The sequence below is a fragment of the Cenococcum geophilum genome, assembly GCF_001692895.1.
Source record: "Cenococcum geophilum 1.58 unplaced genomic scaffold K441scaffold_53, whole genome shotgun sequence".
Taxonomy (NCBI): domain Eukaryota; kingdom Fungi; phylum Ascomycota; class Dothideomycetes; order Gloniales; family Gloniaceae; genus Cenococcum; species Cenococcum geophilum.
The window spans coordinates 119,727-137,268 of NW_027137611.1; the positions used below are offsets into that span (position 1 = coordinate 119,727).

The following is a 17,542-nucleotide window of genomic DNA, read 5'->3' on the forward strand; positions in this document are numbered from 1 at the left end:
CTAAATATATATAGGCTATAGATAGGGGTAGCTAGAGACGATAGGCTAGCTTACTAATTTGTTCCTTAACTTAGAAGGGACCTAGGTATCTTACATTGAGCTTCTTTAATAGTTAACGGGTCTTAATATTTGTTAAACATAATAGAACCTTATCGCCTACTCCAAAATGCTTATCCTAGTGCTTATAGTTATACTAAAGTCTCTACTACTCTTGGGCATCTTATAGGCTCTACTTTATATACTTTTATTACTCCTTTTATTCCTAGAGGTATCCTTATACTCTCTAGTGGATATCCTTAAACTTCCCAGTAGGATCCTATAACTAATTATACAGCCTTAGCTAATAATTATTAGGTATACTATTAAACCTAAATAGTCGGACGCTATAGGCAATCTAGATTAGTGCATACTTATGCAATACGTATTGCTTTAAATTATAAGCGTACTCCGTGTACGGAAGTAGCTCGCACTAATTATCTTACTGGTAGTTTAAATATATTTATAAGTAAGACTCTAGTTCCTAGTTCTAGCGTTCCATTTACCCATCCGTCTATAGATAGAAAGTAGTACTATAATAGTAGTCTATCTTTAAATGGAAGTATAGATCTAACTAGTACTGGCTTATAAAGACGCTGCCCCTATTAGTAATAATGGAGTATGGCTAATCTACTTTAAGAAAGCATTTCTCCTTAATTAGGTTAGCGAGCTCTTATGCGTTAATCGTCTTATTAACGGGAAGGTATTAGACGTACTTTAAAAACCTATTAATAAGTACAAGGACTAAATCATATGTTCATCCTTAGCTATTTTTAGATGGCGGGAGATCCATAATAAAGTCTATAGCGTAATATTACTATAGCTTACTTGCGGGGGGAACTAATTTAAGTAGACCCTATGGCTTATACCTACGGATCTTATATACTTAACACTTCTTATAATGGCTAATATACTCCTTTACTTCCTAATTAAGCCTTAGCTAATAGTATTTGCGCTAAAGTAATTCTACTATTTTTACTTAACTATAGTGGCCGCCTAGGGGATTATTGTAATTCTTTATAAGAATCTTCTGTTATAGATTTGCTTCTTATAGTACCCAAACCTTACTACCTCTACGTAGTAGGCCTATTGGGTTTAGTTCCCAATGGTAGCGCCTAGTAGCTTTCTTTTTGTTACGTTTCCGGTCTACTTTCGTATTAAGGATGGTATAGGAAGTATCCCTCTATTGTACCTTACAGATGAGATCTATTAACCTTTCGGATAGTTCCTAGGTAAAAGCTATTTCGTCCTATACTACTCTAAGTATAAGACTAGATAGTACTATAGATCTTACAACTCTTTAATACGCGTATATTAGGAAGGCCGCTATAAGGTTAAAGTCCTTTAGTTATTATAGGGCTCCGAGTTCCGATTACTCTATAGCTTCGCTATTTGTTTAAGGGGATAGCTTAGTAATTAAAGATAGTGTATTACTAGGTTCTAAGAATATATTAAGGACGTCCTGTTTAGGTATATTTGGACCCTTATTAGTAACGGACCAGGTATTAGCTAGAATATTAGTAGAAACCGATAGGGCTTATACCGCCTAAGACTCGGTGTATAGAGCTATAGGTATTTAAGCATCCCACACCCGGAGCTTATTCTGTAATATAGGGAGTAAGATATCTATTATCTATTTTCCTTCTCCCGTTTTAAAGCCTTTAGCATAATCTGGCCGTCGTAACGGTCTATTAGCAGGGTTATTTTCCCCTAGCTTATATTTAATCTTGAAATCAAATCGCATAAACTCCTCTGCCTATATAGCTTATTAAGGTATAAGCTCCTTTATAGTTATAAAGTAGCGTAGATTATAGTNATCTNAGAGTATANNANTGGTATAGCTNGCGTNCTTAAGGTANTNTNNCTACTNTTTAAAGNAGTNNACTATAGCCAGCAGTTCCTTATCGTGGGTATAATACCTAACTTTAGGTCCCTGGAATTTTCTGCTATAAAATACTACTGGTCTCTAATAGAGCTAGGTAGCATCTAGATGCCTATTAGGTTATAATAGGATACTAGCAAGGGCAAAATTTAATATATTAGTAATTATTATTAATAGCTAATCTGGGTTAAAATGTCGTAGTAATAAAGCTTTTATAAACTTTACGCGAAGTTTCTAAAAAGCCTCTTAAACCTTTCTAGGCCATAACAATGGCTTATACTATTTAGTTAGTCCCTTCTTAGTTTTCTTCCTTATCGCCTTTAAGCTTTTTACTCCTTAGGTTAGGTCTTAGGAAGCTTCCGTAATATAGTTAAATAGGTATTAGGTAACGTCCGAGTAGTTATAGATAAAGCGCCTATAGAAATTGGCAAAGCCTAGGAATACTTAAATATCCTAATAGCTCTCTAGCTCTAGCTACTCCTAGATTATCTACACCCTCACTAGGTCTATAACTACACCTATAGGCGTTATAATATACTCTAGGAATTTAACCTGCTTAGTGTTAAAGATATACTTTAACGCCTTAGCGTAGAGGCCCTAATTATCTAAACGTTCCAGCACTTCGCGGACGTGTTACTTGTGTTAATCCTTATCTTTTAAATAAATTAAGATATTATCTAAATAGATAACGCATATACGGTTAACTAGTCCCCCTAAGGCTCTATAAATATACGATTAAAATATTATGGGCGCATTAGCTAGCCTAAAAGGCATTACTAGATACTTAAAGTGGCTGTATTAGGTCTTAAAAGCGGTCTTTTACTTATCCCCTTCTTTAATACGGAGCCTATAATAGGCGTCTTATAAATCTAACTTTGTAAAGATTTTCGCCCTAGATAGTTAATCTAGCATTTCACTAACTAGTAATAGTGGGTAACGGTTCTTAATTATAATCTTGTTAAGACCGTGATAGTCTACGCATAGCCTTATAGTTCTATCTGGTTTTAGGATAAAGAGGATTGGCGCGCCTAACGGCAACTTACTAAGCTAGATCCATCCCTTTTCTAGTAAGCTATTAAAGTACTCCTATAGGATCTTAAGCTCTTTATATAAGAGGTTATAAATAGGAAGGTTTAGTGGTTACTTACCTTCTTTTAGATTAATTGTATAATCGTACTCCAAGTTCTATAGTAGGACTTTAGCTCTCCTGCCTAAAAATACCCTTAGTAAGTCCCTTAAGCCTACTGGAATATTTAATAAATTAGGGTCGCGTTTATCTTTCGCGTTATTATTAGGTAGGTCCTAGAGCTCCCTTAAAATACTTATAGGTAGCGTCGTGCGCTATAGTAGTTGCTTGTATATAGTTGCTACCATACGTTAAACCGTTTTATACAGTAGCTAATAGAGGGTAGGGAACTCCTTAACGTAGCGTTTAAGGTGCTATAGTATACTCTCTGTATATTACTTAAGCCAGAGTAACCTATAGCGGTTAAAGTATCTTATAAAATCCTTAAGATCGCCGCCTCCCTATAATGTCTCCGCGACCTATCTAGTAGTTCCCCGTAGGGTTTCTATTATAAAGGGGTTATTACCTATACTAGGCTCTATACCCATCTTATTATTAAACAAAGGTTAGATCTAATACTCCTTTAGGTATAGAGCGTATACTATTTCGCCTAGGGCTACATTTTCTAGGATATCTGTTAGTACCAATTTAATGGTATAAGTTGTGTCTAGGGGCACGAAATACGTTTAGTATCGTATGCTCATTTAGACGGTGGTGACTTTTTTCTTCTAATTGTACATGAAGAGGTAGAATTTAAGGGGTTTCCTGAGCTCGCTTAGCTCACGTGATTGCGACCATAAATTCCTATACGAACTCGTTTAGACACTGGCGGTACTTAAAAAATAAAACAACTTATGTATAGCCTTTGTAATTGCTTTAATAAAACCGTAAAATATAAGAGAAAATATATAAGAAATAAAACCATAAAATACAAAAGAAATTAAGAAATAAAACCGTAAAATATAAAAGAAATATATAGGAAATTCCTCCGTATAACAGGTGCTATGCTATAACTATATACTAGCGGTACTTAAAGTAAAAGCCGCTTGTATATAGCCTCCGTAATTTGCTTTAATAAAACTATAAAATGCAAAATATATAAAAATAAAACCGTAAAATATAAAAGAAATACATAAAAATAAAACTGTAAAACATAAAGGAAATGCGTAGGAAATCCTCCCAAAGTGCCTTCTGGGCTGCCTTTTAAACGGTGCTCTAGGCTAGCCGTAAGTCCTGCTTACAATACGTAAGATGAATCGTACGGCCTTCTAACGGGCCGTAAATGAACCGTACGGCCTTCCGATGGGCCGTAAATGAACCATAAGTACTCCGTAAAGCTAGGTAAGCTTGCTTAATAAGCCTAATAGGCTAATACGCCTTAACTAGAACGGCTTTTCGGCTGACGGGTGGTTGAAACGGCGGTGCAGGCGGTGGGTTTTGGTACTGCTAGCGGTAGCGGCGGTTCTCCTTAGCTATAGGCTTTGCCTTATATAGCTCGTTTTGCTTTACCTTTGTGGAGGTCTCGTTTTAGGAAGGGCAGGGGTCGTACGTAGGTTGGTTTGCTGGGGGTAGGGTAGAGGCAGTTGCCGCAGGCAGTGATTGCTAGGCAGGTTGCGGAGGTTCGTACGAGCTTAGCTGCCGTGGCTCCTTGGCTTTAATTAACGAAGATAGTAAAGCTAGCGGAGCTTGCGCGGATAGGGCTTGCGCGGACGGGGCTTGCGTAGGTGAAGCTTGCACGGGCGGAGCTTGTACGGACGGGACTTGTGTAGACGGAGCTTGTGTAGACGGAGCTTGTATGGGCGGAGCTTGCACGAGCGGAGGTTGCGTAGACGGAGGTTGCATGGGCGGAGCTTGTATAGATGGAGGTTGCGCGGACGGAGGTTGCGCAGGCGGGGCTTGTATAGGCGGAGGTTGTATAGACGGAGCTTATGCTAACGGAGCTTGGGTAGGCGGAGCTTGCGCAGACGGAGCTTGCGCGGGCGGAGCTTGTACGGGCGGAGCTTGGGCAGTAGCTGGGGTAGGTAGGTTAGGTAGAGGATCGTCCTTCGAGGCTTGCGGGCTTATTATATTCTCTTAATTGTTTGCTTAGTTTTAATTTCCGCTGGGGTCTACCTGTCGATTTCTAGAGTTTATATAAGTCTCGTCCTTATCTAACGTCTTAATAGTCTCTTCCTTTAACGTCTCGTCCAGTTCTTCCTTTAACGTTGTATATAGTAAAAGTCCTACTTCTCCAGGCAATGGTGGATTTGTATATATAGAAGGTCCTATAAAGACCCCATTAAGTTTTATAGAGGTAAAGAATCCATTAGTATTAATGTGGTCTAAGATCTCCTCTTTAGTCTATTCCGTTTGGTTCTCCTCCTGTATTATGTTATATAAGGACCGTGCAATAGTAACTTATTTATCCTTTTTAACCTATACACCTTGGTAATATAAAAGGGTTCGTAGGTTACGGATAGTAGTAGGGTTATAAGCCTTAAGAATAGCTTCCGTAAAGTCTATAAAATCTTCCTGGTATAGCTCCCACATATTAAAGTTTGTAAACTTATAATATCCGTATTTAATGACTTTAAACTTAATATAGTCATTAACGTCATTTATAGACGTAAGGTTAACTCCCTAGCTCCACTTCTTTTGGCCTTCATTAATCTGCTTACTAATGTCTGCTATACTATATATGTAGTATAGTACGTAGCGGGTGGTAGAGGTCTTGTAGGGTCCGTAAAGGCAGTTAGCGGGTCCGTGGTGGTTCGTAGAAGGGTAAGGGTGTCCGTAAGGGGTCTTAATAGGTCCGTAGTAGTTCACAGAAGGGTAAGGGGTCTCCGTAAGGGGTCTTAGAGGAGGTCGGGGTATTGAGGTAGTTGGGGTGGTCGCGTTTTTAGTGTGATCGCGTTCTTAACGTGGTCGCGTTAACTACTGGTACAGTAGTCAATATCTCTAATTAAGGTGGAGCGTAAACGTCTTCTAAAACCAGGGTAGATTTAGGGTAGTTCTAGATAAGGTAGAGCGTCAGACGTCTTCTAAATCTAGAGTACTTTAATTCTCTTTAACTAAAATAGGGGCTTATAAGGTAGAGCGTTAGACGTCTTCTAAGCAAGTGCGTATCTCCTAATCTGTGCGCGCTCACTAATCAGTGTTGGTACCAATTTAATGGTATGAGTCGTGTCTAGGGGCACGAAATACGTTTAGTATCGTATGCTCATTTAGACGGTGGTGACTTTTTTCTTCTAATTGTATATGAAGAGGTAGAATTTAGGGGGTTTCCTGAGCTCGCTTAGCTCACGTGATTGCGACCATAAATTCCTGTACGAACTCGTTTAGACAATATCCTTTAGGCTTATTAGTAATATACGTCCTTCTAAATATTTATTATTCTATTATTTAAAGGCTTTAGTCTTAAAGCGTATCTTAGGATCTACTTCTATAAGCTAAGGGTATCTAAGGATAAGATTATAACCTATAAAGTTAGCCGTCCAGAAGGGTTACGGGCTAACTACCTTAGTGCGGTTATGCATGTTAGCCACTAATACTATAAGCTTATAGGCACTATATAGCTTAATCCGATGCTTATCCAAAAAGCCTATAATAGGTTTCTACTACCTTTACAATAGGATAAGTTTATACTCTTTTACTAAATTATATTATATAAGATTAATTTCAGCGCCGCTATTATATAGTGCTTAGAACTATCATATCTTACCTATAGGGAGTGTTATTTCTAGCTTAACAGCAATAAGGAGAGTCTCTCCTTCTATATCTTGCCCTAGTTGCAGCTAAAAGAGGTCCGCGACTAGGGCTTTTCTTTTTTTAGATTGTTAGTGTGGTTATTACCCTACTTATTTTTCTAATAGGATCTACCTCTAGAGTTTTCTCTTAACTTCTTAGAGTATTTCTATAAAGGTGCCGGATAGGTGTTAGGTTAACCCTAGGAGTTTTTCCCGTTATTTAAGGTTCCTAACTTTAACCCTTCTAAAGTTCTCTTTAAGAACGGCTTCTTTAAAGGTTGGGTCTGCCCTACGTTATTACTAAAGTACCTGCGCTTTTAGTAACCCCCTAGCTTTCTACCAGAAGAGGTTTAGTTTCTTACCGTATCCTTAGCGTTTAGAACCGCTCGTTTAAAATCCGTATATATAGTAATCCACGGTAGGGCTCCTACGCGCTTTATTTCGTTATAAATTACTAGCTTAATTCTAGCCTAAATAAATTCGATTTTCTCCTTTTTGCGGATACTGCCGTCTTTGTTTTTAAAGGGCTTTAGATCTATTTATTAAGCACGAGTTTCTATAAAGTTTATAAACTAGCGGAAGTCTTAACGGTCTAGCTATATACTATTCCAGAATTATTCCGTATTATCGTATTATATAATATATAGATCTTAGGTCCAACCCTTTAGGAAGGTCTATAGCTATAGCCATATTATAATTTACTCTTTATTAAGTTAATTAAGCGCAATCTAGTTTAGTAATTGGTCTTTAATCTTACTAATAATCTAGTATATACGCTCTTTAGTATTATCTCATATTATCAGCATCTTAAAGAAGTTGTCTACCTCGCGAACCCAATCGTCTAGCTATTAGGCGTTAGGTCTATAACAAAGTTTTAAACTATTAAAGGCCTTAGCTAGTTAGTCTATATCCTTTTTCCGTTTATTATATAGGTGCCTCTTTAAGTCTTTTATACCTCCTTAGGTAGGTATTAAGTAGCCCCTAAGAAGCCCTTAGCCTTAACTAGGTTATAAAAGAATTTACCTAGCTTAGATTAAACCCTACTAGATATAGATTTGCCCTTAAAGGGTTCTAATATATTTATTAGTGGCTTCCTCCCGTATAGCTTTTAAGAGCCTTATAACAGCTTCCTAATATCTATTTTAAAGGAGATTGGTATAGGGCTCTTAACCTTCTAAACTTAGGCCTAGAGAAGCTCCTGCTATAGAGGTAGTATTAGCACTAGTGGCTAGTATGGGTTTCCTAATAAGCCTTAGGTCTTAAGTTAGTATTTAGGTTTAGTTTCCTAAAGGGGTAGGCCCGCTTAGCTTATAAGCAGTTTATATACCGCCACTATACTAATTATAGGCCGGTAGTCTTCCGGGAGGGTTCTAGTTGGGTCCCTAGTTAGACGCATTAGTATATTCCTCTGGCATTTCTAGCTTAGGGGAAGATCTTAGGGTTACCTCTAGCGCTTAATCTTCTAATTAGCCTAGGTGGGGCCAGAGGGGTTCTGGTTGCTTTTTAGTAGCGTTACGACCGTTATAAAGGGTGTCTGCGTTTTCCTTAGCGGTAACTATAGGTATATGAGAGTCTTTAAGCTCCTGGAGCATCTAGGTATTAGGGCTCGTTCGGCCGTCTTACCTAAAGGGTTATATTATCGCAATCTCTCGCTATTAGAGGGACCTTCCTACCTTTACGCGACGGCTTTCTATAAGGTATTTGTAGAGTTTCCGTTTAGGTTATTGCGAGATTTTAAGGGAGGATAGTAGTTATAAATAAAAGATGTAAACAAATAATCTGGTCCTTAAAGCCGACTACCCTTTTAAAAAAGAGTAGGAAGGATTTAAATATAAGGGGATCTTGTAGATAGGGGGCTATAAGGACACGATTGTGAAATAGGATAGATTAGTAAGAGAGACGAATCCTTAAGGAGGTAAGGCCTCTAGGATTGTGGAGACTATATACTATAGGTATATACCTTTAGTATGTAACCGGTGACCATCCAAGGGGCGTCTAGGGGTTGTCCTAAGGGCAATCTAAGGTGTCCGTAATAATATCCCTTACAATATTGTTCTTAAATTCCTTTAAGGGTTTAAGGCTTTACTACTAGCTCCCTTTAGTCCTATAGGCCTTTACTTTTCCTAACTATTAGCTATTTAATTCTTATATACTTAGCTTATTCTTTAGCTAATACCTAGTTTACTTTTTATCCTTAATATACTATAGATATATATTCTTTAGGCATTCCCACTACTATTATCTATTTAAGCATTCTTCTATAAGGAATCTTTTTAGTTAAAGTATTAAGATTCCTAACTCCTAAACTTCCGTTAAATGCTATTTATATATATTTAGTATTTCTATACTATTGCTTATTTAGCGCCTAATATATCCTTATAGGGCACTTCTAATTCTTCTTCTTTAGGTTCTTATGCATTTTATATATATTATCTATATATATAATCCACGCCAATATATAATACGCTAGGTGCTTTAAGTTAACTCTTAACTCGTCTTTATCTTTAAGTTTAAACCTTTGCCGTATTAATCTAAACGTTATAACTTTATTTATAGGTATTAAAATATATCTCTTACTTCTCTAGTCCTCTAATCGTTCCTTTAAATCCTTTAATATTATAATTAAGGCTCCCTTAATGTAAGTTATAGCCTTTTCCGTAATAGGGTGGTCCTAGATAACTCTTTCATCTAACTATATATAGAAATCTTCCTACTTATTATTATGCCTTTGTCTATACCACTTTTAGTATAATTACTGGAGTATATATAGCTTATCTATATAGAAGTATCTTTTTATTATTATATTGTAATAGCCCTTTATATATTGTTTTTTAAACCTAGTAGGGATTTCTAGATTCTCTTCGTCTTCCAGTTTAGTAAGCTATTTGGCTCTTAACATACCTGCCTTAGGCCTATTAGTAATTCTTTATATAGGTGCTCTGTCCCTTATATAACTTAGTATACTAGTCTTTTAATCTAGCTTTTACTCTTACTATATAAGAATTCTCTGTCTAAATTCCTCTTTAGTTTCTTTTAGTTTGCGTCTTATAAGTAGATCCTTAAAGTCCTCCTACTTCTTAATTACAGTATTAGTTTTTTAATCTTATTGCTAAGCCTTACTCGCAATTTCTTTAATGGTCCTTATTCTGTTGCTAAAATCTTAATTCTATAGAATTCTTAATCCTAAGCATGCTTCTTTCTTAAGTTTAGCTCTAGCCTTAGTCTAACTAGGCTTTTTTTATATTCTTATCTCGTCTTAAAAGTCTTAAATCTTACTTATCTTGTCTTAAGAGTCTTATGCCTTTAGGAAACTTTATCCTAAGCTTATTTATATATTACTAAACTAAGCCGTTGCTCTGTTCTATTAGTTGTTGTTTATTATAGGTCCTTAAGCTTATCTTATCCCGTCTTAGGAATCTTAAGCATCTCTTATCTCTTTTTAAGAATCTTAAGCCTATAGCCTTTTACCTTTATTAAGTGCCGAAGTAGTTTATTATCCTACTTTTTTCGCGTCTTATAAAGCAATAGACATTATATCTAGTAGGGTCTTAATTCCTACTAATGTTCTCTATTCTATAGTAGAATTATCTTCTACCTTTTTTATAATATCTTAGAGGCCTATATACTTCTAGTAAGCTACTTTTATTACCTTATCGTCACTAAATATTTTACTTATATTAAATTTATTATCCTTAATATCCAATCTATAAACTAGTTTATTAGTTCCTTTAAACTCTAATAATTTTAGCTTCTATAGCCAATAGCTTGCGCCATACTTAGCGTCCTTATAAATTTAGTGTGACGGCTTAAACTATTAAACAAATGTCTTGACAGAGACTTAAATAAATGCTTGCAAGAAGAAGTGAACGAATGCTATATTATAAAGATATTAAGCTAAGGAGCAAGAGAAGGTGGTAAGGCCACGTCTATATATATACCAAGTCCTAAGCGAACCCCTGACTAGGTGACACGCCTTAGCGCCATTATATTTAGTATGCGTTATTATAATAAAACGCGAAACTTTTAATTAAACATTTTTTTGTTCCCTATAGCATATTATTATCCCTCTATATATATATATATTGTCTACTAGTCTTATTCCTCTTACTATATAATAACTCTAACTACTTTTATAGTCTTTAGCGTAATAACCCTATTTTCCATAATTTATATAAGCTCCTTCTTTAAACTATTTTTCTTACTATAAAGTCTGCCTAAACGTCTTCTACTACTAAGATCCCTGGTTTAGCCTCTGCTTCTTAAATTTTTAATTACTTAATTCTTATCCTCTAGGTTTCTATAATTTCTTATTTTATCTTTTAAATTCATTTGTATTACTTAGGTCTATTAGCTCTGCGCTATACTATAGTTTTTAACTTTAGTTTTATTATTACGTGCCCTACGCCTTATATAACTATAGAACTCTATTTTAACCCTTCTTTGTCTACTTTCTTTAGTAGATCCTATTATTAATCTTAATTGCTTAATTAATTAAATCCCTAAGAGTATCTGTATCTTCCATTAAAATAATTATATTTTAGACTTTTGCCTTAAGTCCCTATTTATACTATGCTATAAGCGCCTTATTATTCTATTTAACTTATATTACTAATATTTAAAACTATATTATATACTTAATTACTAAAGTTCTTTATACTAGGTTTTAAAGCCTTCTTTTTACTATAGTAGTTGCCTTTAGGTCTCTAAATATTTGCGTTAAGCGTTCCGTAAACCCGTTCTAACTTAAAAATATATACTATACCTCCGTAAGGTAAAATTTAAACTACTTAAGTGCCCTTCCTGTTAAGAATAATCCTACGTAAGTAATTTAATCCATAGGCGTTTTTACCTTTACCCCTTCCTATATAACCTTAAAGTGTATTTATATAAGGAATCCTTTAAGTTTTAACTTCTCCCCTAAGAATTGCTTAATTAAGGGTAACTTAACATTAGCTGCTCCGATTCTATTAATCCTTTCTTTAAATATCCTATTATTGTCTATTAATTAATTAACTATTTTCTATAGCTATCTAACAGTAACTAATTGCGAGTTAGTATTTACTATACTGGTATTATTACCTAATCCTAAGGTAGTCGCCGCTATGGACGCCGTCGTAGCTGCTACTTTTAGTGGCATATTATTTGACTTCTTTTACTATAACCTTAGTAGCAAATATATAACAAAGCCTTATAGGAAATACTATAGTAGGCTTGTTAATGGGCTAGGTATATAGGTATAGAATAGTCAACAACGTAAATATAACTGGTGGAGTGGTTACCCAATAGATTAACTCTAATTATATTCTAAGAAGAACTATAAAAAGAGGAACTATCTAGGTAGGGACTATAGTCCTTTAAATACACAACCGTACTCCTAAGAAATCCTCCTTATCTGTAAAGTACGTCTTATATATAAGGTACATAAGTTCCTCTTATTCCTCTTGTTTAATACGTAGCACGTTATATAACCTTAGTTACTATTCCTTATTACATAGTTCTAGCGGTTCCATTCTAGACCGTACTTTAATTAACCAACTAGCTGCTTCCGACTCCTCTCCTAGTAGTTATAATATTGTACTTAAAGCGTCCGTAACACTTTCTCTCCTAAAAACTTACTCCTACTAAATTGAACTATAAGATATATAATAAAGAACTACTTATAATTATTAAATACTTTAAATAATAGCGTCTAGAATATAAAGGATGATTATTCCTAATATTCGTATTAACGGACTATAAAAACCTATAGTACTTTATAACTATAAAGCAATTAATATAACGCCAAATTCGTTAGGCCGAATACCTTTTATAATTTAACTTTAAGATTATATACTAACCTAGTATACTTAATTAGAAGCCTAATTTATTAATATAATAATTATAGGACTTACCTATAAACGCCTCTAATAAACGGATTGTAAATTAATTACAAAGTCTACTGCCCCCTAAACGCTTTAAGAAACTATACCCTATATTTCTAAACGCGGAGCTTAATAGGAATAAATTGGAAATTAATAAGTAGGATATAGAAATTAATAAATTAATAGAGTATAAATATAAAAATAACCCCTAAATAGTAAATATAATAAAATTAATTTAAATAGGGAACTATTATAAAGTAAATTAGCGTACGCTTAAATAGTATAGGAATGGTATATAAATAAAGGACAAGCTTCTGCGTAGGACTTTAAGGAAGGTAATATAGTTTAATTAAATATACAAAACCTAAAAACCTAATAACCCTTAAAAAAAACTAGACTAGAAGTTTGTAGGCTTATACTAAATTAAGAAGAAACTAAGCCCATATACTTATAAACTTAAACTATTAACTAAGATAAAAATACATCTAACGTTTTATATAAACCTACTGTAACCCTTAAAGGGTAAACCTATAACTTATAAAGTACTACTTCTACCTTTTATAATTATTAATAACGATAACGGTTTTTACTTTATTAACTTAATTAACGATATATAATAAAAGATATATTCTAAATAATTTAAACTTCTTATTAAATAGGAAGGATATAAGATATAAACCTAGGAACTTTATAAGCAAATTAAGACTAATACGCCTTCCCTCGTAAAAGAATTCTATAAAGACTATCCTTTATAGCCTACTTTAGCTAGATAAATATAATATAAAGGTAAACAACTACTACCTAACATAAATATACAAAACATGATAGTAGGAAGCTTAAATTTAAAAAGAACTTAAAATATATTATAACGTTTATAATACGGTTATATAACACGCAAGATATTAAAAAACTTTAACTAGCGGTTAAAGTTGTTTAATTAGTTAAGATTGCCTTGCTAAGACCCTCTATAAAGATATTAGTTCTACTTACCGCCTTAATTAAGCTAATAGTAATTTTTTATCCCGGGGATGGAAAATCCTAATTAGTCTATTTAATGATAGAACTGATAAAACTCTATACCGCTACTTAACGTAAGTATATAAACGCAATAAGCGATAAGTCTTAACTAAAATTAAATTATTTTAGGCCTTTAGCTAAAGGGGGGTGTACTATAACGGGACTAGCCTAGTTATAGTAGGAATGTCTTAGTAAAACACTTAACAAATAAATTCCAATGCATTAACTAAATTTTATTAAATTCTACCGAAGTCTATTAAAGACCACGTGCGTATATACGCACGCATCGACTACTAAGATCCCTAACTATTTAATTTATAATTCCCTCGTTATTCCTTTCTCTTCTTTACGCAACGTCTTATACTCTATAAGAGCCATATACCCTTAGATTTAAATAGAATTTATATTATTCCTTTAAATCTTCCTTAAAGCCTCTTTATACCTTTATAGTTCGTTATAAGTAGAGCTAAGGTTATTATAAAGCTTAATATTCGCTAGGCCTTTTACTAAATTAAAATAGACCCTAGGTCTAAGAATTTTACTATATTTTAGACCTATTATAAAACGTATAAATATAAAGTACTTCTTTTTAGACTAACTAACGGACTAGCTATTTACTAGCGGTATAGAAATAATGTACTCTTTAACTACCTTAACAACTTCTATACGGCCTATTTAAATAATATTATAATCTACTTTAAGAATAAGCTAGAATACGAAGAGCACGTCTATAAAGTCCTATAATGGCTCCGCGAGGCTAGCCTCTAAGTTAATATTAAGAAGTTAGAGTTTAATATTAAGCGTATAAAGTACCTAGGTTTTATTATTAGTATAAATAAAATTAAAGCCAAACTAGAGGAAACGTCTATAATTAACTAGTAAGTACTCCTACGGACCGTAAAGGGGGTATAATTATTTTTAGGTTTTTATAACTTCTTCTAACGCTTTATTAAGAACTACAGTAGGATTACCTAGCCTTATAACCGTCTTACTAAAAAGACTAACCCTTCTACTTTATCGCTATATATAGGCAGGCCTTTAATAAGCTTAAAAAAGGCTAGTATTAGCTTCCCTATTTGCCTATCTTAACTTAAAACGGCCCTTAATACTAAAACTAACGCTTTAAACGGCGTAATATATAGTGTTTTTTCCTAAAAGTAACTGGACGGAAAATGGCACCCTATTATATACTATTTAAAGACTATAATAGATGCCGAGCTAAACTACTATATCTATAATGAAGAAATGCTAGCTATTATCTCTAGCTTTAGCACTTATATATATAGCTAAAGGGGACCCCTAAGCTAATTAAGGCAGTTTTAGATTATAAGGCCCTAGAATACTTTATAATAACTAAGGCCCTTATAGCCCGGTAGGCACGCTAGGTAAATACCCTATCTTTATTTAATTTCTTAATTATATATAGACTAGGCGCTATAAACTATACAGACGCTCTTATAAGGCGTAAATAAGACCTAAATAACTAGACGGCTATAAAAATCTTATTATAGACCTAGACGCTACTATAACTAGAATACCTTAATCCCTAAATACGGGCAGAACTAAGTATAGACTTCTTAGGCGCTAAGATATATTTTATTAACTCCTTTAAACTTAACCTTATTAATAAATTACTATAGGCTAACCAAACGACCCCCTCTCTATAAAAGTACCATAAAAAGGTAAAGAATATTGCTAGCCTACAGTCCCTTAAAAACGGACTACTTAAGCACTAGAAACGGTTAGTAGTAGCTAAGAAATAGAACTTATAGACCCGGCTTATTGCTAAAACTTATACCTAGGTCTTTACGGCCTACTATAAAAAAAATAAGACCTATAAGATTATTAGTAACCGAAACTACTAGCCTAGAATAGTTATAGATATTAACCGTTATATATAGAACTATAACAGCTGCTATAGATCTATAATCCTATAAGATAAAACCCTAGGGCTATTAAAACTACTTCTAATACTAGAACGCCCCTAGTAGTATATCTTTATAGACTTTTATAAGCTATCTATAGACCGTAACGGATACGATATAGTTATAATTTTAGTTAACTGCTTTGGCAAGCGCCCGTTCTTAATCCTATATTATAAGAATATTAATGCTAAAGAAGCGGCCTAACTATATATTTACTACGTCTACTAAATTTACAGACTACTAAATACTATTATATCTAATCGCGGGCCGTAATTTATATCGGTATTTTAGAATAAGTTTACCTAGATCTTAGGTATTAAGCTAAAGCTTTCTATAGTATACTACCCCTAGATAAACAGTTAGACCGAAATTGTAAATTAATACTTAGATTAGAGACTTTAGCTCTTTATTAACTACTTCTAAGATAACTAGGCTAAACTGCTACCCTTAATAAACTATACCTAAGTAATCCTACCCTATAACTCTATAGGATTTGTCCCTATTTAACTAGAAATGGACTACTTACCCTATATAAGCTTTAACTAGGAAAGACTAGAAGGACCCTAGACCGCATATAAAAAACTATCTTATAAGGAAGCACGGCAGTACGCTAAGCGCTTAGAAGAAGCCTAGAAGGTAGCCTATACAAATCTAGAAAAGGCTTAGAAATTAATATAATAGTAGGTAAATAAGTATAGGCGAAAGCCTGACTTTACTATAAGAGATATAGTTTAGGTTATAATAAAGAACTAAAAGACGGAACGACCTAGCCGTAAGCTAGACTATTAGATAGTAGAACTATATAAGGTTCTTAAGAAGATAGGCAACTTATATAAAGTAAAGCTCCTAGATTTAATTAAGGTTTACCCTATTTTCTCTCTAAATAAACTATAGAAAGCTATAAATAACCTATTACCTAGATAAAATAATAAACCTCCTTTATCGATCTAAGTTAATAGCGACAGTAAATAGGAAATTAAAGAAATACTAGCCTGTAAGCTTATAAGGGGAACATTAAAATATTATATTAGTTAGAAAGGGGACAACTTAGACCCTACTTAGTACCCTATATAGAACTTTACAGGTAGTCCCTATAGGCTTTAAAAGTTTTATAGCCGTTACCCTAATAAACCCGGACCCCTAAAGTACCTTAACAAGTAAATAAAGTGCTAAAAGAGCGAAAACGATAAGCTACCTATTAAGCATAAATATAAAAATACCCTATAGATATACAGTGGGGTGTTATAAGTGTCCGTGCTCCCCCATTAATAAATTTTTGCAACCCTCGCCCCTACTTTTTCTACCCTATTATACACCCATGCCACGTCGTGCGTTAGCTCCAATTAGCGGTAATATTCCTCATTATAAGGAGTTGACTCCATATAATAGAGGAGTAGTTGTTGGCTATAGTCTTGTAGGAGTTACAGCTCCTTAAATCGCGATTGCATTAAACCTCCCTAAATCGACTGTACGAGACACCCTACGAAATGCACCCCAACGTCCACAAGGCTTATCCATCGCTCGAATTGGACGTCCTCTAGAGCATTTAGAACGAGACGAACGCACCCTCTTAAGGATTATTCGTATAAATCCTAGGATTACGTATAATAAGCTAGCGTTTAAGGTAGGCCTTCTTGTAAGCGAGAGCACGTTATATTAAATATTGCGCAAATACCACATTAAAAAATGGATAGCTAAGAAGCGTCCTATACTTATATACGACTTAGTAAGCGCTTAATTAAGGTAGGCAATTAAACACTTAGCGTGGGAGCGCTTAAGGTAGAGCAAGATTATATAGAGCAATAAGTGTTTAGTTAAGAGGAGCGTGGGTAAGCGACCTTCTTATATCTTTTATACTCTATAGCAGAAGTAGGATAAATACAAGATCGATATATATAAAAAGGATAAGAGGCATACCGTAATGGTATGGGTAAGCTTTTCTAGAGCTCTTAGAGCCTCCGATTTGGTGGTTATAAAAAGGGACGAGGAGGCACCCAAGGGGGGGTATTCTGCCAAGTTATACATTAAAG

At 34.3% G+C, this 17,542-nt stretch overlaps 1 protein-coding gene across 1 annotated transcript; it reads right to left on the bottom strand.

Moving 5' to 3' along the window:
• Nucleotides 1-16,800: 16,800 nt before the first annotated feature.
• K441DRAFT_734425 (uncharacterized protein) lies at nucleotides 16,801-17,169 on the bottom strand (the record flags this gene model as incomplete). Its single annotated transcript, XM_067654279.1, has 1 exon — nucleotides 16,801-17,169. A coding segment is annotated over one exon (226 nt), but the record flags the coding sequence as incomplete, so codon positions are not given.
• Nucleotides 17,170-17,542: the final 373 nt, after the last annotated feature.